Source organism: Polyodon spathula, chromosome 8 (assembly GCF_017654505.1).
Source record: "Polyodon spathula isolate WHYD16114869_AA chromosome 8, ASM1765450v1, whole genome shotgun sequence".
Lineage (NCBI taxonomy): Eukaryota > Metazoa > Chordata > Actinopteri > Acipenseriformes > Polyodontidae > Polyodon > Polyodon spathula.
The window spans coordinates 8,309,304-8,331,687 of record NC_054541.1 but is presented as its reverse complement, the minus strand read 5'-3'; the positions used below and the strand labels follow the sequence as shown (position 1 = coordinate 8,331,687).

General features: G+C 37.9%; 1 protein-coding gene and 1 pseudogene across 4 annotated transcripts; both read right to left on the bottom strand.

The window, feature by feature from the left end:
* Positions 1-1,631: 1,631 nt before the first annotated feature.
* Positions 1,632-6,005, bottom strand: LOC121320172 (annotated as a pseudogene).
* Positions 6,006-8,782: 2,777 nt separating this feature from the next.
* Positions 8,783-21,523, bottom strand: LOC121319298 (protein-L-isoaspartate O-methyltransferase domain-containing protein 2-like). 4 transcript variants are annotated; one of them, XM_041256580.1, is made up of 8 exons: positions 21,417-21,523; positions 21,261-21,301; positions 18,248-18,321; positions 16,331-16,675; positions 15,906-16,008; positions 14,816-14,987; positions 14,011-14,134; positions 8,783-11,046 (listed from the first exon to the last, which is right to left on the bottom strand). In XM_041256580.1, exons 4-8 carry the CDS (start codon positions 16,635-16,637, stop codon positions 10,634-10,636), a joined length of 1,119 nt encoding a protein of 372 aa, XP_041112514.1. In that variant the 5' UTR covers positions 16,638-16,675; positions 18,248-18,321; positions 21,261-21,301; positions 21,417-21,523; the 3' UTR covers positions 8,783-10,633. The 4 variants fall into 4 exon arrangements, with proteins under 4 accessions (XP_041112514.1, XP_041112516.1, XP_041112515.1 ...); XM_041256582.1 differs by having other exon boundaries at positions 18,266-18,321; XM_041256581.1 differs by lacking the exon at positions 18,248-18,321 and having other exon boundaries at positions 21,387-21,523.
* Positions 21,524-22,384: the final 861 nt, after the last annotated feature.

Here is a 22,384-nt window from a genome sequence, read left to right as displayed (position 1 = left end):
GTATTAGGGTTAGGGTTAGGGCAATAATTTTCTGTGACATTCTACAATGTAAAAATAAGTCTTCTAGCGGATCAAATGTACGCAATGATCGTGTCTAGAATGCATGCTTACACTAAAAATATTTCTGCTAATGCTAATTCTCAGAAAGAAGCTATGTTAATAGCAACTCTGGTTGAAAACTTCAAGCCAGATAAGTCTGGATGATAACATCATTGCTGCAGATTCATTGCTGTAGTGGGTTCATGAGCTACTGATCAGTGAATGTAGTTATATAAACAGAGAAGTGGTTAAAAGTAATAAGTTGTTGTGGCAAAGTGGCTGGTAAGGGGAACAGGTGTAGCGGCGATGCGATGCAGGAGTGACACGCAGACAACGGTATTTCAGCGAAAAAGATGCTTAATTATAATCCAGGTCTGGTGACCGTAAAATAATAAATCCCCGGCTATACACAACAATGTGTAAAGCGCGGGGATAATGAAAACAGGGCACAGTCCCGAACAAAAACACAAGACGCGGTCACCAGTCCGGCGTGCGTGCAAACGTGCAGGTCCTCGGTGCAGACAGAGGTTGTGTGGTGTGTAGTGGTGCTCCGGATCATGCTGACCCTGGCGACAGCTCCGGAGGTGTGCTTAACTGTCTAGTGCTGAATACAAAAAACAGACAGTCACACGGACAGACACAACAATACAAAACACGAACACAATCCACTCTGAGAGCTCCTCTCTCAGTCCTTCTCTCTCTCCAATCGTTTAACCCAAACGAAGGGAAAGAGCAGCGTTACCCTGGCCCCTATATGCAATCCCGCATGATATCTAGGTAAACGGTTGCAGCTGCCTCTCGTTTACCTTTCAAATCAATACGGTCTTACAACAGAGTCTCGCTTCTTTCCAGGCTGACCCACTTCCCGGTCCCGGAAACGAACTGTCAGGCCAGCCCTTCCAGATACTTCTCCTCTCGTTCTTTAGCGCCCTCACAGGTCGGGAGGAAGATCTATCACCAGAACTCATATTTCTGTCACAGTTGTGTATAATTAAAGCATAGCTAAAGTGTGATGTTAGATCAGAGGAAAAGAATACTGCTACACTCTATCTTTCCCTATTGCTTGCTGTGTTATTTATCAAGTTTGTTAAACTTGTAGCGAGGGAATTCATTGGGTTCAACCCACAAAATAACACTCACTTAGGTGAGGCGGTTAACCCTATTTGCAGGGAAATGTTTGGAAGTTATCCTTGCTTTGTAGACAAGTAGAGAGGACTTCAGTCATCATGGGCACCAATAAAGCAGTACAAAAAGTCAAACAAACAAATTAAAACAAACTACCATCGCGTCACGTGTAAAGATTACCTCTTTCTTCTCTGAGACGCACCATTGTCTACATAACTGAATTCAGCAGAGTGATTACTGGGGAAGGTCTTGGGAAGTCCTTCAGCCTGCCTTTTCGTAAGACAAACAAGGCGAAATAAAAAACAACTACTTCAATTTCTGTGTAGTAGTAATGTTTATCTCCATTCATTTGTTTTTCCAACTAGTTGCACACTAATCAGTAGACGTTATTAGTGCTTCTGTTGTGTAAGCAACATGTATTGTCTTTAGCTTTATATTGGTTTCATTGTTTTAATCCATTCCTATTTTTAGCCCTTCCTCTGGTAAATGAAAATGACTGTGGGACACATCAGCTGCAAAGTAAGGGTTATACCTTCATAGCACTGCTGCCACAAGCGCACGTCGATGTACGGGATGTCGCTGCAAGAAACAAATCCGGGAGGGAAGTTCGCAATCTGGAAGACGTCTGGTTGGACCTCTGTGATGTCATCGGCGTTGTCACAGAGGACCCTGGTCAGGGAGGCTTGACAAATCTGGGTCAGCTGTGCCAGTGTGAATACCCCTGGGTTCTTGTACCAGAAACTGCAACAGCAGAGCACGAAGAGAGCAGATTAACCTTGGAAGAGCTCCTACCAGTCTGCTGTTGACCACTGTACTAATCAGGGTGTTCTTACTGGTATCCATCTCACCACAAGAAGACACTGAGGATTGGCTCCAAGTCTTCATTCATCTGAGCTGGGAACAAATGCTCTTTAATGCCATATAACCTGGGAATTCAATCAAACATGTTTAATCTTGTAAAATGTAAAACATATATTCTCTGAAGGATTTTTCTTTGTCAAACTGCCAAAGTTTTGTTTTTTTCTGGTTGTTTTTATGCTCTAATTGAAGATAGAATGATTTTTTTTTCACAATGCTGTAGACCAAGACCGTCTAACAGATGGTTTGGGAGCCAAGTATGGCTCATTGAGCTTCATCATATGCCTCTTTTGTCTCATATCTAAGGTTGCAATGGGTTTGAAAACAGTACAAGGACAATCTGCTAGGTAGAAGCAAAAACTGATGTTTAAAAATTGTGCCAAAAACTACTGAAGCACTGTTTGTGTGTATTTGCTAGTATATTTATCTTTTTTTTTTAGTAAACTAATCTTTCTTGCCTCAGTAAGAAATCCCTGGTCATCAGTATGGCTCTTTTTATACTAAATGGTTAAACAACCACTGCTGAAAAAAAATAAAAAATGAAAAAAAAGGATTTTTAAAAACTGCCATGGGTACAACTCACCTTTTCAACTTTTCTCAAATTTCTGGGTTCTTGTTCTCGTTTCTAAGATCCTCAAAATTCTGAGCAGAGATGAGGTTGCAGACAACCCTATAATCTTTGTATGGTGGGATCCCATGGTCACGCCCTCTTTGGATGTTGAGAGCGATGAGATCCAGGTTGACAGCTCTGGTTGTGGCGAACAGCTGCTCCGTGAGAACTGGACTCAACTGCTCAGTTGATACTCTTCCAAAAAGACCACACAAGATGAGGTAAATACCTCCCTCACGGATTATCCAAAACAGGGAAACGGCCTTTTGTAATGGTAGTTGACCTTCAGGGATGGCCCCAAAGTCTTGTTAAACCGATAAAGAACTGGGTCTATCATAGTGTGGCCAAACCGGAAAGCAGCTGGGGCAAAAGAACTGGAAATCTCTGCATTGGTGTTGGGGTCGTAGCCTTTGTATTCCCCCAGCCTTCTCATGCTAGCCACCCCCAGGATCTTGGGCAGCCAGTGACTGTAGGTTATATGCTCCATCTGGGCACCCACTACTTTTTCTAGCCTCGTGGTAAGTGGTGTTGCTGTTCCACTTTGTGTTGAGCGGCAGCAGTTTTGCGGCTATACGATTGTGCTCCCTGAACAGCCTAAACTCTCAGCTGAAGATGTTCGTTGGCTCTAAAGTCTCCTGATAAAAAGCATGGGATAGAGGTTTTCTCTCTGTTATTCTAACAGATTGTGGGTGGCTCATTGCAAAGGGCATCAAAGGTTTTCCTGAGCCGGGCGCTGCATCCCCTTTCCTCAGGAATGCTTTGATAGTCAGATCTCTTAGCTGCTGTGACTCATGGTCAGTGCTCCCATACACATTCGAGGCATCAATGTAAGAAGTCAGATGGTTCATCTGCTCCCTCGGGAGTACAGAATTTATGAACAGAGATGCCATGCTACTTCCACAAACTGGGCTAGAGCGCATCAATGGCATGCATCTCTTGCCCCATGCAAAAGGGTCATTTTCTGGGATCAAGATTGAAAAGCTGGATGGGTCTTCCGTGCAGACTTCACTGCAGTGTGCCCCATCTGAAAAGCGGGAATTGCTTATTGCTGCTACAGACCGAACAACATTGTAGGTGAGAAGCTGTCCCCACTGCATCAGCATCTTCGTGAACTGGTTCTCAAGAGTCACCATCTCTGACCTCATCACCGTGGTTGACACCAGACGGGCTAGTGGGAGAGGATGCTGGTTGTCACTCGTGTGCTCTCTGGAGCCCAGTGGAAAGTTGAACCCATCCTTGTAGGCTGGTTTTAGGAGCTGCTCGAAGGCTGTTGCAGACGCCCCCCACTTTGGCTGCTGGAGATTGTTGCAGGTGTCATCTTGTGTTCTGTATTTCTGATGGAAGCACATGTCTGAACAGTCTGGGGATCTCCTTTGGGCTGCACAGCCTGACAGACTGCCTATGATTTGCAACCAATATGGAGAAACCAAAACATTAAAGCTTTGTTTGTCTACATAGAAAAAAAGAAAAATATTTTTAACACTTGAAACCTAGCCAGCAACAGTGCAAATGTATTTTAACTGTTCCAACCTGGAATGAAATGGCTCCAATACTTATATGCTAAAAATATGTTTTTTTTTAGTTGAATCTATTTCATCAACAATATTTTTAATGGCCTCCTGGATTGCACCCTCAGCATAGCTGTCTCCAGTTCAGCATACTTCCGAGTCTTGATAGGATAGAATTTTTTTTTTTAAAAAGCAAAGAAACCAAATTATTTGACATACCAATTTAGAGAATAACACTATGTAACACAATTTTTGTTCCTGGGTAGTAAGTGTTATTTCCTAATTGCTTATGCCTCAAAAGTATAAAAAATGGCTATTATTCCCCACAAACTTTGCTTTTGTGACCAGGACAGTGATATTTCAAAATATCACTATTTCCAATGGGAAAACGGGCAAATGTGTGTCTTTTCGTTCACATAAAGTCAGAAAAAAACAACATATGAATCCAAATTAACATGTATTTATACTAAAGTAATACAAAGATGACTACAAAAGATTTAGAAGTGAGTAGTTTTTTGAGATTTACAATTATACTGTATTTACATAGTGGTAAATACATATAGATTTTTATAAGTATGAATTTGCTTAAAACTGTGCTGCTTTGTTTTTCTAGGTTAGCTGTTTAATAAATAAGCTTGTGATTTATAGAATATTGTTTACAGATATTTACTCAATATAAATTATCAAGCACTGAAAATACCCCCTTAATGATTGAAAAGGATCCACTGACCAAAGTATTGTTTTTATCATACAGTACTTACAATGTGCTCAGATTTTTTGACCCATTAAAGGCTTGTGCATGGAGCTCCTTTATGTGATTAAACCGTAAATCCCTGCAAAAAAAATTAATGCATGTAATTACTGTAATACAAATATATTTCAAATGCTAAAACCTATATACATTTAATGGGATACTATTAATTAGTCATTTAGCAAATGCAGAGACTAGGGGGTTAACTATGCATCACAACTTAAAAACGCTATGAGAGAGCTACAAAGATCCTAATTTGAAAACAAATATAAGCACCCCTATAAAATGTAGCAATATTTTCTGTGTTGATTTGATGCAGCGTTTCAAGGTATATAAATTCATAAAAGTAAAGAACCAATAAAAATACAACTCCATTTGTTCACCCACTTCGATTCTCTATTGGAAATGAGGTCACTCCCATTAAATAAATGAAAACCCTGTGCCCATAATGAGCTTGGATTGGTGTTGGGATTGTACATCTGAAATTTCCCTATTCCTAACAGCTTGGAAAAACATCATATGATTTTTCCAGAATTAAATTCAGAATTGAACCCCACGGTGGGTTGGCAAGAGGCAATTACATTTGATATAATTGAATAACACTGCAGGACAGATCAATAAAGCAGGTCCCTTCCATGGAAATCTGATTTCTATGATCTATCCTAACCAATACGTATTTGATCAGCAGTCTGAATGTAGTGTGATCTTTAAGGTTGTGCTCATTTTCCCCATTATACCATTTTTCACATGCCTTTTTTTAATGATCTATGTGGATATGGCTCTACAAACACCACTCTTTAACTGCACAATTTGTATGCTGTTGTTTTCCTTCAGGGGTGATTTATTGACCCACATATAAATCTGGTTTATAGATTTTAGAACAACAGTACCAGTAGGAAAACAGCATTTAAAACCTGGTCTAGCAGTCCTGTAACGTACTGTAGGTCCTGGATTGTAGTAGCCACCACCTGTTGTTTCTTTTTTAATCTGCCCTGTGTTTGAATTATATATGTGAACTACAGAAATGTTTACATAGTAAAGGAAGTCTGGTGGCCTGTTCCTTACCCCGTTCATTGCTGGCTGAAGCGATTGCCAAATTAAACTTGAAGCACATTAACTTTTTATAAGCCAATTATGTAATTCTCGAAAAAGCTCACATACTTTTGAAGTATGTAGTATACAGAACCAGCGAGAGTGAAACTAAACGTTTTGACAAGAGCTAGTTTGTTTTCAATGACATCATTTAGTTATAGGAACTGGCTGAAAGACTTTGAACCACGTGTCAAACACATGCATCTGCTCTGCGCAGAATTACATTTTTGTGTTATTGCAAACAAGAAATTGCACAGAATCAAAATATTATCATTCTGCAACAAATAAAGTTTCATTTTGATTACCAATATACTATTTACTGGAAGTACAGTTATAAGAAGCTACATTTCAATGATCTTGTTGTTTATAAAGCTATTAAGTATACATTATTACAGTCAAGTCATTTTTCTCAGATAAATTGCTCTTCAGTTTTCAACCATCAACTGCACTTCTTTTGATAGACCCAACCATCGAAAGGGGGAAAAAAACAAAACATGTATTATAAAAATAGCCAACCCTCCAATGACAATATTTATGCACAAGTCGCTTTCAGAATAAGCCAAACTTGGCTGGAAAACTACCAATCTGGCAGCACTGGGCAAGATTTCTGTATAGAAGTATAGAACTGGCCACTAGGGGTGAACTAGAGGTGTGCAGCGGTAAATACTTCCCCCTGAAACAGTAAGTTTATAAATATTTACAATACCAAGGCTGCCAAATTTGGCTTGTTTTGAAAGCATCTAGCAGGTAAACATTGTCTGGCGGTTTGCTTATTTGTTGGCTATTTTTATCGTGCATGTTTTCTTCTATGAGGTCACTACCAGCGCAGAACTTCAATCACCACAATGCCCTGTATAGTACATAATGCCCTCCCCCAGTCTTTTTTTCTGGAGCTCAGCATCCAATAAAATTACAAATCACACAACACTTACTCTTGCATTCAGAAAATGATTACACATGATTGACACTCTTATGCATTTGACCAGGGTTCTCAGTACAATCCAGGAATACAGTAAATATTACAGTGCTAACAAATTCATTGTCTTCTACCACAGCTGCCATTTTACCGAGGTCTAACATAGGTTTCAAGCTATAGCTGGCAGTATTTATATGACTGCTTGGTACTTGCTATTCAACCTCCATGTTAAAACAGCAAACCAACAGAGAAAATTAGGGAGTCTTTTGTACTTTATCAGAATTTTTACATGAGCATCAGCACTGATGATGATGCAAAAATAAACTTATCTTAAATAAACTGGCAAAACCCTATATTTCAATTAGTTATTGCAATTATACCTAATAACATTTGTCAATAAAAATGGGATTTTTATATTTAAGGCATTGCATTTTTTGTTAATTATTTAATTAAATTGCATGCTGATATAGCCTTTTTAGCTTTTCAGTTTATTGAACTTGTACTCAATAAAACCACCACCAAAAAATGACTTACTAAAATGCAATAAAATATGAAAAGTAATTTTTGTTTAAATAAAGTAATCATTAATCTGTGACAAAATTCTCAAATTGGTCTGCGGAGGGACTCCATCAATAATTTGCAGCCTCAAGCGCAGACTCCTCATTGTAGTCTGATAGCAGAGACATTGGTTTGGGCAAGGCAGAGACCAACAGGGAAAAACAAGAAAAAGAGTTCCTGCAAACACTGTGTATCTGGACAGCATGTTGCACCACCGAGAAGTAGATTTTTTGGAGAGCTTCAGGATGCTTTTAAAAGTTTCTAAGAGTCCTGAGTAGGTAGGACTGTACTGACACACACACACACATACACACACACGTTTCCAATCAAAGTCTGCTTCACACCTGAGTCCAAGGCATGGCTCACTTGAGCCAACACTGCAGTGGACCAGCCAGATTCACTAAAAATTTACTCCAATGACAAAAAGTATAACAAGCTAATCAAGCTGCCAGCACTTGAAAACAATATGCCAAGTATACTATTCTCTGTAAGGCGCCTTGGATAAAGACGTCTGCTAAATAAACAAATAATACTATCTTCTATCTACAGTAAATACTGTACATGTTGTCTCCTGCTGTATATTTTGCATTACTAAGCAATTATTTAGTTTTTCTTTATTTGCAGCCATTGATACTACACAGCAACTACTGACCCACAATCCTGATGAATTCTCAGAGATTATTGTTCCTTGAGAAAAACAGGAGTCACCGATTACAAAGGGTAGAGGAGAATACACTTGGGATTCATGGCGGATCAGCAAAGCCATGGTTGAAGGTGTTGGTGTTGACAGCCAAACATTTGATGGTGTGAACGTTTTTTTGTTTTTTGTCCGTCTCAAGAACACAGATGCACATTTTGTCGCAAAAAAACTTCATTCTCTACATAAGCAGTGCAAAATGATCAATTTAAAAGTGTATACTTTACAAGTGGCAACACAAAATAAAATGTCATTTTCAAGACAAACTGTGCCTGTATCAAACAATAGTAGCAATATCCCTAATGAGCAGTCACTTACAATTCCCACAGCGCGTGACGTTAACATTACTTTATGCAGCAAAAATCTGAAGCATGCACAACTGTTACTGAAAAATTGTGGAGTGTTTTTCTCATTCAAATCCAACCACTCCTTTAACTTGGATTTGAACCCAATTCGAATAAAAGGGTTTAATATGTGGAATATGCCATGAGTTGTTAGTATTAACTAAACAGGTTGTTTATAAAGTTCAAGTGAAATGTTATATATCCACCAAGAAGGAAAAGTGAGTGTACTTTCCCTGCTTCTACCTTCACAAAAAATAAAGACAAAAGGCTAGCTTTTTCACATATAGGTGTCGTTTTTATTTACTTATAACATTAAACATTTTATTAATCGGTACATCTCTTTATTCACACCCTTCATGTGCAAAAGCTCTAACACTGACGTAGCAGAAAATCAGAGGAAAGTGCTATAGGAAACATCCTTTAAGAAGGGCAGGTTTCAAGCAATTTACATTCAGAAAATACTCTTTAGTTGAAGTTGGGTTTTTTGACACAAATAAAGGATTGCAGCTGGTGAAGTTACAACACATTATCAAAAGAAAATCACAGCAAGTATGGAAGAGTTTATACTTATCACGCGTTACACTACCAGCCCAGTATCTAAGATTCCAATAATATACAAATATATACTCAACTCTTCACTTCAAAGAAAAAAAAAACAAAACAACTAGTAGGCCCTAAACCATCAGACTTCTTAATATCTAGGTTAAAACACATAGTCCATCTGCCTATGTAATGTATATAGGTTTGTTTAAATATATACAGATTTTTTTTTTCTTAAATAAAGGTCACTTTTCAGGCTTCACACTGATGCCTGTCACTTTAACAAGGTTCAATTGAGTTATCTATGTACATGCTGGGTTTGTTTAAACTTTTTTCTAGATTTTTCAGATTTTTCTGGTATGCTAGGTCATGTGCAGTTTTTAAATTCTGCAGCAAAGGAAAAATAAAGTAGTTCTTAACAAGTAAACAACTGCTGGTCCACAATCAGAATCAAAGAAAAATGGCACCGTAGTGTGGTGGATTTGTTTTATATAAAGCTTGTGTGACAGTTTTGCAATAAATTCTTGCTGATCAGATGTTTGACAAGTGAAGTTGGGGATACAATGCTAACCATTCGAATTGCCAGGTTATTCGGTTAAAATATGATTTTGACTCATTTGATGCTGAGTGATCTAACCAATTTCACAACCTACTTGTATCTGTGAAAAGCCCAAACAGAAACATCAGAACTGGGTATTGAAAAACTTTTTTTTTTTATGTTACTGTGAGGGCAGATGAGAGATCAGGCTCTTATTTTTTTTATTTATTTATTTTTTAAAATAACTGGCTAATCTCCAACTGGCTTTTATTTTTGGTTCCCTCACAAAAAGCCTGGTCAGTGCCAATTCTGTATCAGACAGTGTGTTTACGCTGTGAGAGAATGTGTGGTTTCAGTAAGGGACCATTTCAGGACACTGTTCTCTGTCGGTTGTCTGTTACAACTTATTTTTTGTAAGAATATCTTCAAAACTCTTTACTGTCTATAATGCAACCTGAGAATAACGTTTTTAAAAAATGTATTTCTGTTTTTTATATCTTTATTTATTTCTTAAATTATAATGCTACAAATATCCTACGCCTCTCAGTTTGAACTTGCCATTACAGCATAGTGAGGAACTCATCAGACACATAGGAATGGTGTGCTATTATTATTCTGTTTCGATTCAGAAGCAATGATCCTTAAACTCCAATATAAAGGTGAGGTCCGCCTTGGTCTGTCTAGTGATGAAAGACCTTCTGCTTGAATGCCTGCAGCCAACAATAAAAACCTCAGCCACTCAGATAGGCATTGCTTGGTAAACCGTGTGTTATGCTTATATAAAAAAAAAAAAAAAAGACTTAACAGAATTAGGTGCTTTCTTAAGTACTGATCCTAGCCAAGGATCATTTAGATGGGAAATGCGTAGGGTTGGTCTACCTGATGCATGGATCCCTACAGTGTATAAGAAAGGTCAGTTCTTGCGCTGCTATTGCAGGACAAGTGCAATTGAGGGCATTCTTTAAAACAGTGGGTGTCTGGATTGCCAGTAGGTTGCTTGTAGGGGCATATGATTTAAAACATTGTACGCACACTCGTTCCCATTAGATTGGTGTGCTTATTTTTCCCTGTAATAGAGCAGATACATTTTGAGGGGCTCTGGCAGTGGCAGGCTGAGGATCTTCTCCCTCAGTAAGTTGACGAGAGGCTCAGGCTTCAGCTCGCAGTGCACTCTCCCCTCCTCCTCTTCCTCTTCCTCTTCATCCTCAGTCTCGTACTGCCTGTATTCAGCCATCTCATTGCAGTTGTTGTTGTCGTCCATTGGGTGCGGGATCATGCGGTTCACAAACAGGTGCTTGTTCGTTAGCATGACGGAATCCAGGCACCGCCTGTGCACCCTCCTGCGCTTAAACTTCGGAGCATTCTTGGCGAGGTTGTAATTTTTCACTTTCTCAAAGTTTTCTATCTGTTTTAGGGTGTGCCGGATGGTAATTCGTGACAGGTCCTGCAGAGTACGGACTTCCAACGTAGCTGCATAATGTAACGATAAAACAAAACCTTTAGTACATACTGAATAAATGGCAATGTAATAATGCAAGTGGAGAACATAAGGAAAATATGATCAAAAAACAATCTGATGTTTTATAGAAAAACAGCAAACAAGGTCTTACAAACTAAACAGAAATGGCAACAGATTTATAGTCAGCACTCAGATATATGACACTCTGTCACCATTTTCTGATACAAAGCCCATCTCTTTAATGTTACAATTGAATTGATTATCCATCACAGCATGTGTTTTTTGTTTCTTTATTATGCAGTTACACAGAGCTTCCTTCAGTTTCACCTGACATACAGTGGCTCTCAAAAGCATTCACCCCCCTTGGACTTTTCTACATTTTGTTGTATTACAACATGGAATCAAAATGGATTTAATTAGGAGTTTTTGCCACTGATCAACACAAAAAAAGTCCATAATGTCAAAGTGAAAAATAAAATCTACAAATTGTTCTAAATTAATTACAAATATAAAACAGAAAATAATTGATTGCATAAGTATTCACCCTTTGCTATGACACACCTAAATAAACTCTGGTGCAACCAATTGTCTTTAGAAGTCACATAATTAGTTGAATGGAGTCCACCTGTGTGCAATTAAGGTGTTTCACATGATTTCAGGTTAAATACACCTGTCTCTGGGAGGTCCCACAGTTGGTTAATACATTTCCTAACAAAAAGTACATCATGAAGACGAAGGAACATTCAAAGCAAATCTGGAATAGGGTTCAAAAGCACCAATCAAGGGTAGGATATAAGAACATTTCCAAGGCATTGAATATCCCCCGGAGCACAGTAAAGTCCATTATTAAGAAATGGAGCGAATATGGCACAACTGTGAATCTGTCTAGAACAGGCCGTCCTCAAAAACTGAGTATCCAGGTGAGAAGGGCACCAGTCAGGGAGGCCAGCAAGAGGCCTATGGCAACTCTAAAGAAGTTACAGTCTTCCACGGTTGAGCTGGGAGACACTGCATAAGACAACAATAGCTCGGGTGCTTCACAAAACTGGCCTTTATGGGACAGTGGCAAAAAGAAAGCCACTGTTGAAAAAAACTCACTTCAAATCTTGGGTAGAGTTTGCCAGAAGGCATGTCGGAGACTCTGAGACCAATTGGAAGAAGATTCTATGGTCTGATGAAACCAAAATAGAACTTTTTGGCCTCAACGCTAAGCGCTATGTTTGGTGCAAGTCTAACACGGCACATCATCCTGAGAACACCATCCCTAACGTGAAGCATGGTGGTGGCAGCATCATGCTATGGGTTTGCTTCTCTGCATCAGGGCCTGGTAAGCTCGTGAAGCTAGAGGGTAAAATGGATGCAGCAAAGTACAGAGATATCGTGGAGGAAAACCTGCTGAAGTCTGCAAGAGACCTGGGACTTGGGAGAAGATTAATCTTCCAGCAGGACAATGACCCCAAACATACAGCCAGAGCCACACTGGAGTGGCTTAAAAACAAAAAGGTCAATGTCCTGGAGTGGCCCAGTTAAAGCCTGGACCTCAATCCAATTAAGAATATGTGGAAAGAGTTGTAAATTGCTGTTCACCAAAGGTCCCCATCCATTGACAGAGCTTGAGCAATTCTGCAAAGAAGAATGGGCAAAAATGGCAGTATACAAATGGTAGAGACTTATCTCAATAGACTCATGACTAATTGCTGCCAAAAGTGCCTCTACCAAATACTGACTCAAGGGGGTGAATACTTATGCAATCGATTATTTTTTGTTTTGTATTTGTAATTAATTTAGAACAATTTGTAGATTTTATTTTTCACTTTGACATTATGGACTTTTTTGTGTTGATCAGTGGCAAAAACTCCTGATTAAATCCATTTTGATTCCATATTGTAACACAATAAAATGTGGAAAAGTCCAAGGGGGTTGAATACTTTTGAGAGCCACTGTAAATGCAGCAAAAACAAAGCGAGCGAGACCAGCTACTGTAATGTAAAACAGTTAATCATTAAACAGTTTTAGATACTGTGATGTATTTATTTTTAATCTGTGATACTTAGTTGCTTTTGTGCATTTTCATTTGCAACTGAACTGTGACATTTGGGCCTTATATTCTGCAATTTTGAATAGTGACTTTGGATACTGTTAATTTTGGAAACTTTTTTATTTATTTATTTATTTTTAATCTTTTGCTAAACTTTTTATTTTTTATTTATTTTTAATCTTTTGCTAAATTCAATTAGCTTTTGCGTTTTACAGAGTTCTGGGCACGGGTAACATTTTGATTTGATTTTGCTGTTGGGTCGTTAATGGGTAAGTTTACATAATGCTGCAGTACAAACCGGACTTAAGTACGTACTGCATTACAGTCAATGTGACGTCTCTTTTGGCAAGTGATATTTTCAGAATCAAACACTTCTGTTAAAAATATAGTTCTGTATCAACAAAACCAACTACAGTACATCTAAATGCAAGCCTACTTATTTCAAAACACAATCCTTTCAGCTATGTATTTTTTACATTGTATCTTTTTTTGTGTTCCATGAAAAATGGACAAGGGTTGGAACAGGCCAAAATGAAACAATCAGATTTGCGACATGCTCTTTTAACCATCACTGAAGTCAAAATTCTATCGCGTCGGATATGTGAGTGCTGACTGTAGTAGGTATCATTATTTTAAGCAATAGGACCGAGATTTAGTTAAATACACTGTCCAAAAGGTGGCAGCAAACACCCCTTATTCAAAGTTTTTTGAACAAGGGTATTCAGCTCCAATATAGGCAATCAAATCCTCAGCTTTTGGAATATATTATACATATCTAGAATTCAGATATTGCCGTGTGCTAAACAATGCCTTAAACAACGTTGATGAATAATAACAGCTTAAACTGAATGCTTTATGTTAAATGCTACATGTACCAAAACTAACATGGACCTACGTGATACAAGGCTTTACAAAGCTGTGATTTGTTTGCACTTACGAAGAGGGATGGCTTTGGATTTCCCAGTGTCCCTGTTCTTTGGCTGTGCCAGTGGAGCAAAGGAGACAGCAATGATCTTTTTGGTTTCCCAGATATTATAAGCTGTGCGGGTGATCTTGGTTAACTGAACACAAAACGACATAAGAAAAAAAAAAAGACCACAAATAGATTAATATAACAAATAACCACTTTATAGTCAAACTTTAGTATGTTTTGATTCATATAATAAAAGCGGCCACATAAAAAAAAAAAAAAAAAAAAAAAAAAAACAGCTTGACAACTACAGGGTAAATATTTATCAACGCCCTGTTACTTATTGCAGACAAGCAGAAATGAAAAAGTGCCATCCGCAAACAACAAAAATGTAATATGAGGGATCTTATCACTTCAGGAGTATTTTAACCCTACTGGATTGCATTTGTGTTGTGTAGGCACTTTAGAGTTACGCTACAGTCGTCAAGCAGTGTATTATTTTACTCCCATCTAGTACAGCTTGATAGGTATGCACTACTCCTGACTTACACAGATTACAATTTGAACACAATTCCTTATGTTGATCATAAGCCAGGGTCTGAAATCTGCATTTGTTTTTGTTTTTTTTAATTTTACCCACTTTCTATTAATTCAGACAAGCATCTCTGGCACTAGATGATATTGCAAAGAAGGTTGCGTGCTTCATAGGTGAAAACCTGAAAATTAGAAAACTGAACAAACAAGCATGTCATTGTATAAAAGTATCGCCTTACTTGATGCATTCATATGGTTATGTGATACCGCTAACAAATCTCCTTTCGTGCAGTCCTACCTTCTCTTCCAGCGGTAGGACTAGAATTCCTCCAACTTTGAGCATGTTTTTCATGTAGCTCTCGTGCTCCTTCTGCACCCCAGCACCACAGTAAACTCGATCGTACTGGCGGCTTTCCGGGGTGATCTCAAGACAATTCCCAAGCACAAACGAGGGTTCACAGAATTCAAACCTGTCAATGGAGGAGTCAAGATTGACATGTGTGTGGGTGTGTGTACTGTCAGTACTCTATCAGTGGCCTTTCCAGTGCCATTCTTCAAAGATTGCATTGATATTTATTTTTCTCTTCCCTTTCAATGAAAATGAGCGCATTATTATAATCCTCAACTGTTTTATTATGCACTATTTGCAAGGCATGTCACGATGAGACACACTAGATTAACAGCATGCTTTAATACAACAAACCTGAATTATAGGGAAATTACTAAAACGCTTTCTATCAATGCTAGAAATTGCACTCCGATGCAAAATCCTTTAGTACAGTGAATAGAGAAAGTACTGCACATTCACAGTACATATACTTTTTATGTAAACATAAAAACAACATATGCTCAGCTTAAAGTTTTTTTTTTTTTTTTTTTTTTTATTGATTCTTTTATGTTTGCATGCGACTGACATTTAATTAATTCATACTAATTTATGTTGCAAAATGTCACACAATGCCAACGGGTCAACGAATACACTTCTAGGAAATGTCAAAGGATGCTCTTTTCATTCACAGTTGTGTTCATAATCTAATGGAATCAATTCAGTAGCCTTTTAGTATATGTGTGCTCTGCCCTGAGAACAAATTATTTCTCATAAAGAACATTGCTGTCAAAACGTAATCCTTATCATATGAAGCATGCTGCTGCTAGAACCCAAAAAGCTGCCTCTCCTAGTTGCAGGTCAAGCTTTTTTTTTTTTTTATTCAAGACAGAAAACACAGCAGATGTGACAGGCTTTGACAGGGATGATTTACTGACATTTCACAAGGAACAGTCAGAAGGTACAACTATGTTAGTAAACCTGGAGAATAGTACAGTTTTGCTCCTGAATCCTATTTTGTGGTATTTCTTATTTATTTTAGGAATTAGTAAACAATCCTCACTTGTCAAAGCTGTCACAAGTCTTAATGAAGGTGTCCAGCTTCTGGTAGGCATACTCGATCACATCAGCATGCAGCTCCACGCCATGGTTTATACCAAATGGACCTGCAACAAAATGTATGATAGATTATTATTTGCAAGGAAATCTACCTATACTAAAAACCTATCTGCACAGTCAATCATGAGATGGGCAAACATGCCAAACCACTGTCAAAAAGTAGAATGCAAACACATGAGAGGAAAAGGGTTCCCTCAGGTTCTTGGATACCATTCATAAGAGCAATACAATTACATTTCATGTGCAAGAAAGAGAATCTAATGCAGACGTTAAAATGACAGAATTTTTCTCCAGAGCACGTAACGCTAAATGGCACGCACACACAGATAATCCACTCCTATTACAGAACCACACTGTGCTCCACATTACCTATAATCAGTCCCACCATAGTGCTGAGATATCCAGTCCCACTGCCCAGGTTCAGAAAGGAGAGTCCTGGCTGCAGGTCCAGGGCTTCCATCACCTCAGAGTAGATGCAGGGAGCGGAGAGGTGAATATTCCCATGTCTCCAAGCCAAGTCCTTGTAGGCATTGTCCCTGAACTCCTCCAGGTAGTAGTCTGCTCGGTCGATGGCCCGAAATGCCTGCTCCACCAGGTCAGACCGGATATAGTGGGCCTCTTTCAGATTGTCGATTAACTCATCGTTGTCTTCTCCAGCGCTTACTGCTCCACCCATCTTCTAGTAGTACAGTACGGCCTCACGGGACACACAGACTGGACGTGGAAAAACAAACAGACTCTGTTAACAGCTCAAGACGTAGCAGAAGTAACTAGGTTTTTAATTTGCACTGTACTTTTGTTAAATGTATTGCTCATGTAAGGTTAGAAGTCTATTAAGCATTGTGTGGGCCTACCCCCAAAGCTAACAGTCAGTGAACTTCAAACTACACCTGAAAGAGCTGTAATATCTGTAACAGACGCTGGAGCTAAATATCATTACAAAAACTGAGACTTTTTGGAGGAAAAAAAAAAAAAAAGCAGCTTTAGCTTTGTTTCTCTCAGTCCAGTCAGGTGTGTGTGTGTGTGTGTGTGTGTGTGTGTGTTTTATTTAAAGGGTGGCAGGATTTATATCTGCCCCCGTTTGGATCAGCATCTCTTTATACGTTTTGCGTCACTTATATGAGGTTAAAATAGTATGGCAGTGAACGGAGTTAATTTGTATGGCACAGCCTAAAATACCTACTTAAAATTTTGCAATTTAAAATAATTTTTACATTAATTCTTGAAAAAAAATTGAATGTTTGCATGTGGAAAGATACCAAAACTATATTTCCAATATTGCTAATTCTATGTTTTTCATAAACCAGGAAACCATTAAAAACCCACAAAAAGGTTTTCAATCCCAAGCAAAACACTTTACACAAGATCATCCACATACATAGTTTTCTGAACACCACAACCTTTAACCAGTTAAGTCAATTGTATAAAGCAATTCTGCCTTATGCAGTGGGCACTTGTACACCAAAGTCATTCTGGAAATGTATGATTCTACAATTAAAAATCTGCAGAGCCTTTGCAAGCATACACCTACAGAATTTGAATAACTCATTGCTATTGACTGTTTTCTACAGCATACACATGCTATTCAGTTGGCTTTCTCACTAACAGACCAGGATAACAGTAAAGGAAATTAACAGACGCAGGACTAACATAACCTTTTACATGAATAAAAGGCAGTATTCTATTAGCGAAATGAATGGAAAACACAACCACTGCAAAGCACACAGCTGCAGAGAATATCCTTGCAAAAAAATACAGCTTGCGGACATTCAATTGAGCTGACCATTCTTTCTGCCTATTCTCTTAGTCTACAAAACGTATAAAGGCATAGATATAAAAAAATCAATACCAGATATGAAAGTTACAAAAAGGCTTGTAATAGGCATTGGTTCACAATGTTTCCAAGGCTGATCACACATCCTTGAACTATTTAATGCATTTCTTCAAAAGGCATTTTAAAATGTTTATTATGAAATGAAGAGTATTCACTGTTTTGCTATATTTTGTATAGCATATCTACAAAACCCTGAACCATTTGAATGTGTGAAAATTGAAAACGTACATATATCACCTGGGAGGATACATAGTAGATTTGTAAATTTGAGTTATTACCGGTACTTTCTATTTCTAAATTCACAAACTGTATACAGAATTTTGCAAAATGAACTAGAGTGCATTTATTTTTTACATAAATAACACTAAAATTATTATTTGGATTGTTTTGAAGCGATTACAACAAAACCATGAAACTGCTGGATACAAGCTTTGAAAGATTAAAAAAAAGACCATGTTTAGAAGGATCACCAGCTTCAGCAGAAGTTTGTTCCACTTCTTTTGCAGTTGTAAGCATTTCTATTAATCTGCAATGAAAAACGAAACATTTTGCCTTGGTCTGAAAAATAAAACCTGAAGTGTCATAAAATCATGTTTTGTGAAGACCAGTCTGAGGGAGATTTTTTTTATTTTTATTTGTATTTGTATACAAATACTGTAGTTTGTTTGTTTGTTTATTGTATTTATTAATTATAATATAATTGTCACTACATGTCAAAAGATGCATTGCATTTTCAATTGAGCCAGTAGGCTAATTTCCATTAATTTCAATTGAGCCAGTAAGCTAATTTCTTAAATCGCAAGTGTGAACAGGGTCACAACAAAGCCTAATAAGTTATACCTTCAAGGCTCCCAGGTTTTACTAACCAAGATCATTGTAGAACTTTATATATCCTGTCTAATCCACAACACTCATAGAAAAGAACTGTTTGGGAAATACAAACAGACAAACATATACGCAAGGCATTCATCTATATGCCATGTTGTGTTGTTTTTAATAGCATTACTATTTAATCAGTAGTGGAAAGTAAATGAATAACAACGACAGTCACTGAAGTCCATGTATATTCAGGTTCAAGTTTTTTTCCCCTCAATTGAAACAAGGTACCATGGCTCTAAAAATATATCACAACAGACACAGAGATACCCCGAAAGATTAGGTAATTTGTACTGATTGAGACTATATAGTGCAAAAATAAATACATAAATTAATAACTAAATGGTCTGAAGCTATTGGGTGGACTCGATTCAACAATCTCTCTAAAGAATTCATACAATAGAATAGAATAGGCATAAAATATAGACATAAAAAGAACAAAGCAAATGTCAAACAAACAGACGAACTACAACAATAAAAGAAGAAAAAACATTCAGAGTTACTGGAAAATATACAGTGGCTTGCGAAAGTATTGACCCCCCCTTGGCATTTTTCCTATTTTGTTGCCTTACAACATGGAATTAAAATGGATTTTTATTTGGATTTCATGTAATGGACATTCACAAAATAGTCCAAATTGGTGAAGTGAAATGAAAAAAATAACTTGTTTAAAAAAATTCTAAAAAATAAATAACGGAAAAGTGGTGCGTGCATATGTATTCACCCCCTTTGCTATTAAGCCTCTAAATAAGATCTGGTGCAACCAATTACCTTCAGAAGTCACATAATTAGTTAAATAAAGTCCACCTGTGTGCAATCTAAGTGTCACATGATCTCAGTATATATACACCTGTTCTGAAAGGCGCCAGCGTCTGCAACACCACTAAGCAAGGGGCTCTCCAAACAGGTCAGGGACAAAGTTGTGGAGAAGTACAGCTCAGGGTTGGGTTATAAAAAAATATCCGAAACTTTGAACATCCCACGGAGCACCGTTAAAGCCATTATTAAAAAATGGAAAGAATATGGCACCACAACAAACCTGGCAAGAGAGGGCCGCCCACCAAAACTCACGGACCAGGCAAGGAGGGCATTAATCAGAGAGGCAACAAAGAGACCAAAGATAACCCTGAAGGAGCTACAAAGTTCCACAGCGGAGATTGGAGTATCTGTCCATAGGACCACTTTACGCCATACACTCCACAGAGCTGGGCTTTACGGAAGAGTGGCCAGAAAAAAGCCATTGCTTAAAGAAAAAAATAAGCAAACACGTTTGGTGTTCGCCAAAAGGCATGTGGGAGATGCCCCAAACATACGGAAGAAGCTACTAAGATCAGATGAGACTAAAATTGAGCTTTTTGGCCATCAAGGAAAACGTTATGTCTGGCGCAAACCCAACACCTCTCATCACCCCGAGAACACCATCCCCACAGTGAAGCATGGTGGTAGCAGCATCATGCTGTGGGGATGTTTATCGGCAGGGACTGGGAAACTGGTCAGAATTTGAAGGAATGATGGATGGAGCTAAATATAGGGAAATTCTTGAGGGAAACCTGTTTCAGTCTTCCAGAGATTTGAGACTGGGACGGAGATTCACCTTCCAGCAGGACAATGACCCTAAGCATACTGCTAAAGCAACACTCGAGTGGTTTAAGGGGAAACATTTAAATGTCTTGGAATGGCCTAGTCAAAGCCCAGACCTCAATCCAATTGAGAATCTGTGGTATGACTTAAAGATTGCTGTACACCAGCGGAACCCATCCAACTTGAAGGAGCTGGAGCAGTTTTGCCTTGAAGAATGGGCAAAAATCTCAGTGGCTAGATGTGCTAAGCTTATAGATACATACCCCAAGAGACTTGCAGCTGTAATTGCTGCAGAAGGTGGCTCTACAAAGTATTGACTTTGGGGGGGTGAATACTTATGCACGCTCAAGTTTTCTGTTTTTTTGTCTTATTTCTTGTTTGTTTCACAATAAAAAATATTTTGCATCTTCAAAGTGGTAGGCATGTTGTGTAAATCAAATGATACAAACCCCCAAAAAATCCATTTTAATTCCAGGTTGTAAGGCAACAAAATAGGAAAAATGCAAGGGGGGGGGGGGGGTCAATACTTTCGCAAGCCACTGTGTGTGTGTGTGTGTGTGTGTATATATATATATATATATATATATATATATATATATATATATATATATATATATATATATAATCGTTCTGTTGGCTAACAGTAAGACATTACTTTCCCGATGGCTATTTAAAACTGGTAAAAACCTACTGGCGCTGTAACACTTTCCCCACACGGCTAGTTTAAAACTAAATTCTTGAAAAAACAAGATACATCAAAATGATCCCCCACCCCAAATACGGATCCTCGACTGCGGTATGCAATAATAACGACAAGCTTAGCTGTATTACCCCTCGATGGCCGTGTGAAGTGGTTTGGTTCTAAACACCTTCATCTAGTTACGAATTTAAAAAGCAGTGTTATTTAATAACACCAACAACATTCTGAAATGGCAGAAGGGGATGCATTTTGAATTTAGTTGCGCAAAAAAAAAAAAAAAAAAAAAGAAAGTCTGGTTGGTGTCTCACCTGCTTTGTCTTTGCAGTGTGCACGACAGAAGCCTGGCAATCTGAAATAAACAACACGGAAAAGAAGCGCCATGAAAACATTTCCACAGAAAGATAATAACATGCAATAAAGTCTGCATCACACACCTAGAAGTTAAATGCGGTTTTTGTTTTTACCGAAGATTAGTCGCTTTAGAAGATTATTTCTTTGTTTAATAATTTCCTCGGCTCGTTTTCTCCAAGCTTTCGTGCAAATCGGAGCCAGTGCAGCACTGGATGTAAACATTGACCAGCTGACTACCTACGTCACGCATGCAAGTTTATCGACTCTAACTGTTGGGAATCAAAGGCAAGATAGCGTTTCCGGATTCAGATAAAAATACCGAAATAATCTACTGGGTGAAGGATCAAACATCACCCTCTCACAATTAGGGACTGACACATTTTGAAAGGGTAAAACACGAACAGATGACGAGAGGTTTAGTTTAAACGCAAGTTTAACAGTTGAGTGTCTCTCTAGGCCTCCAAACATTGACTATTGCATTTTTGTTAGACTGTATTAAAACATTATATAATATCGACATGCACCACGTACAGTAATGTATTTTTATGTGTTATTATTACTATTATTGAACTACACAGAGAAATATTGACTTGTCACTGAAGTGTGACCTACAGCAATATGGAAATGCAAACAGCCATGCAGAATAGCTAAATGAACTGCGTGTATTATTTATAGTGTGTGTGTGTGTTAATTATAATTGTTATTTAAAATCCCAAACACTAATTGGTAGATAAACTACAATAAACATTAAAATACATTAAAATAAAAATCAAAATAACACAATTAAATACTGTTATATATAGATATATAAGCTAAAATACTGTATAAACAACAACGTATTACAGTAACATCATATGTCACATCACTGATTCTATATACAGATAAAAATGGCTTATGATGATGTACACCTTAACCATGGTCCAGTATTCATTTTACAATGTGCAAGGCATATTAACAATTTGAAAAGCCTGAACAATACAAACCTCATTACACAGTATGATATGCATCTCAACAGATCCACTTTTTCACAGCTGTGAAGTAGCAACTTCTTAAGATAAATTAATGCAATCTCCAGTTAACA

Bases quoted from the DNA above. Each gene is read 5' to 3' on its own strand.
- LOC121319298 (XM_041256581.1), bottom strand. From the start codon at position 16,637: ATGGGTGGAGCAGTAAGCGCTGGAGAAGACAACGATGAGTTAATCGAC. The intron at 14,988-15,905 runs GTGAGGATTGTT...CTCCATTGACAG, and splicing joins ACTTGTGACAGCTTTGACAA to GTTTGAATTCTGTGAACCCT. The intron at 14,135-14,815 runs GTAGGACTGCAC...TTTTGTGTTCAG, and splicing joins TCCTACCGCTGGAAGAGAAG to TTAACCAAGATCACCCGCAC.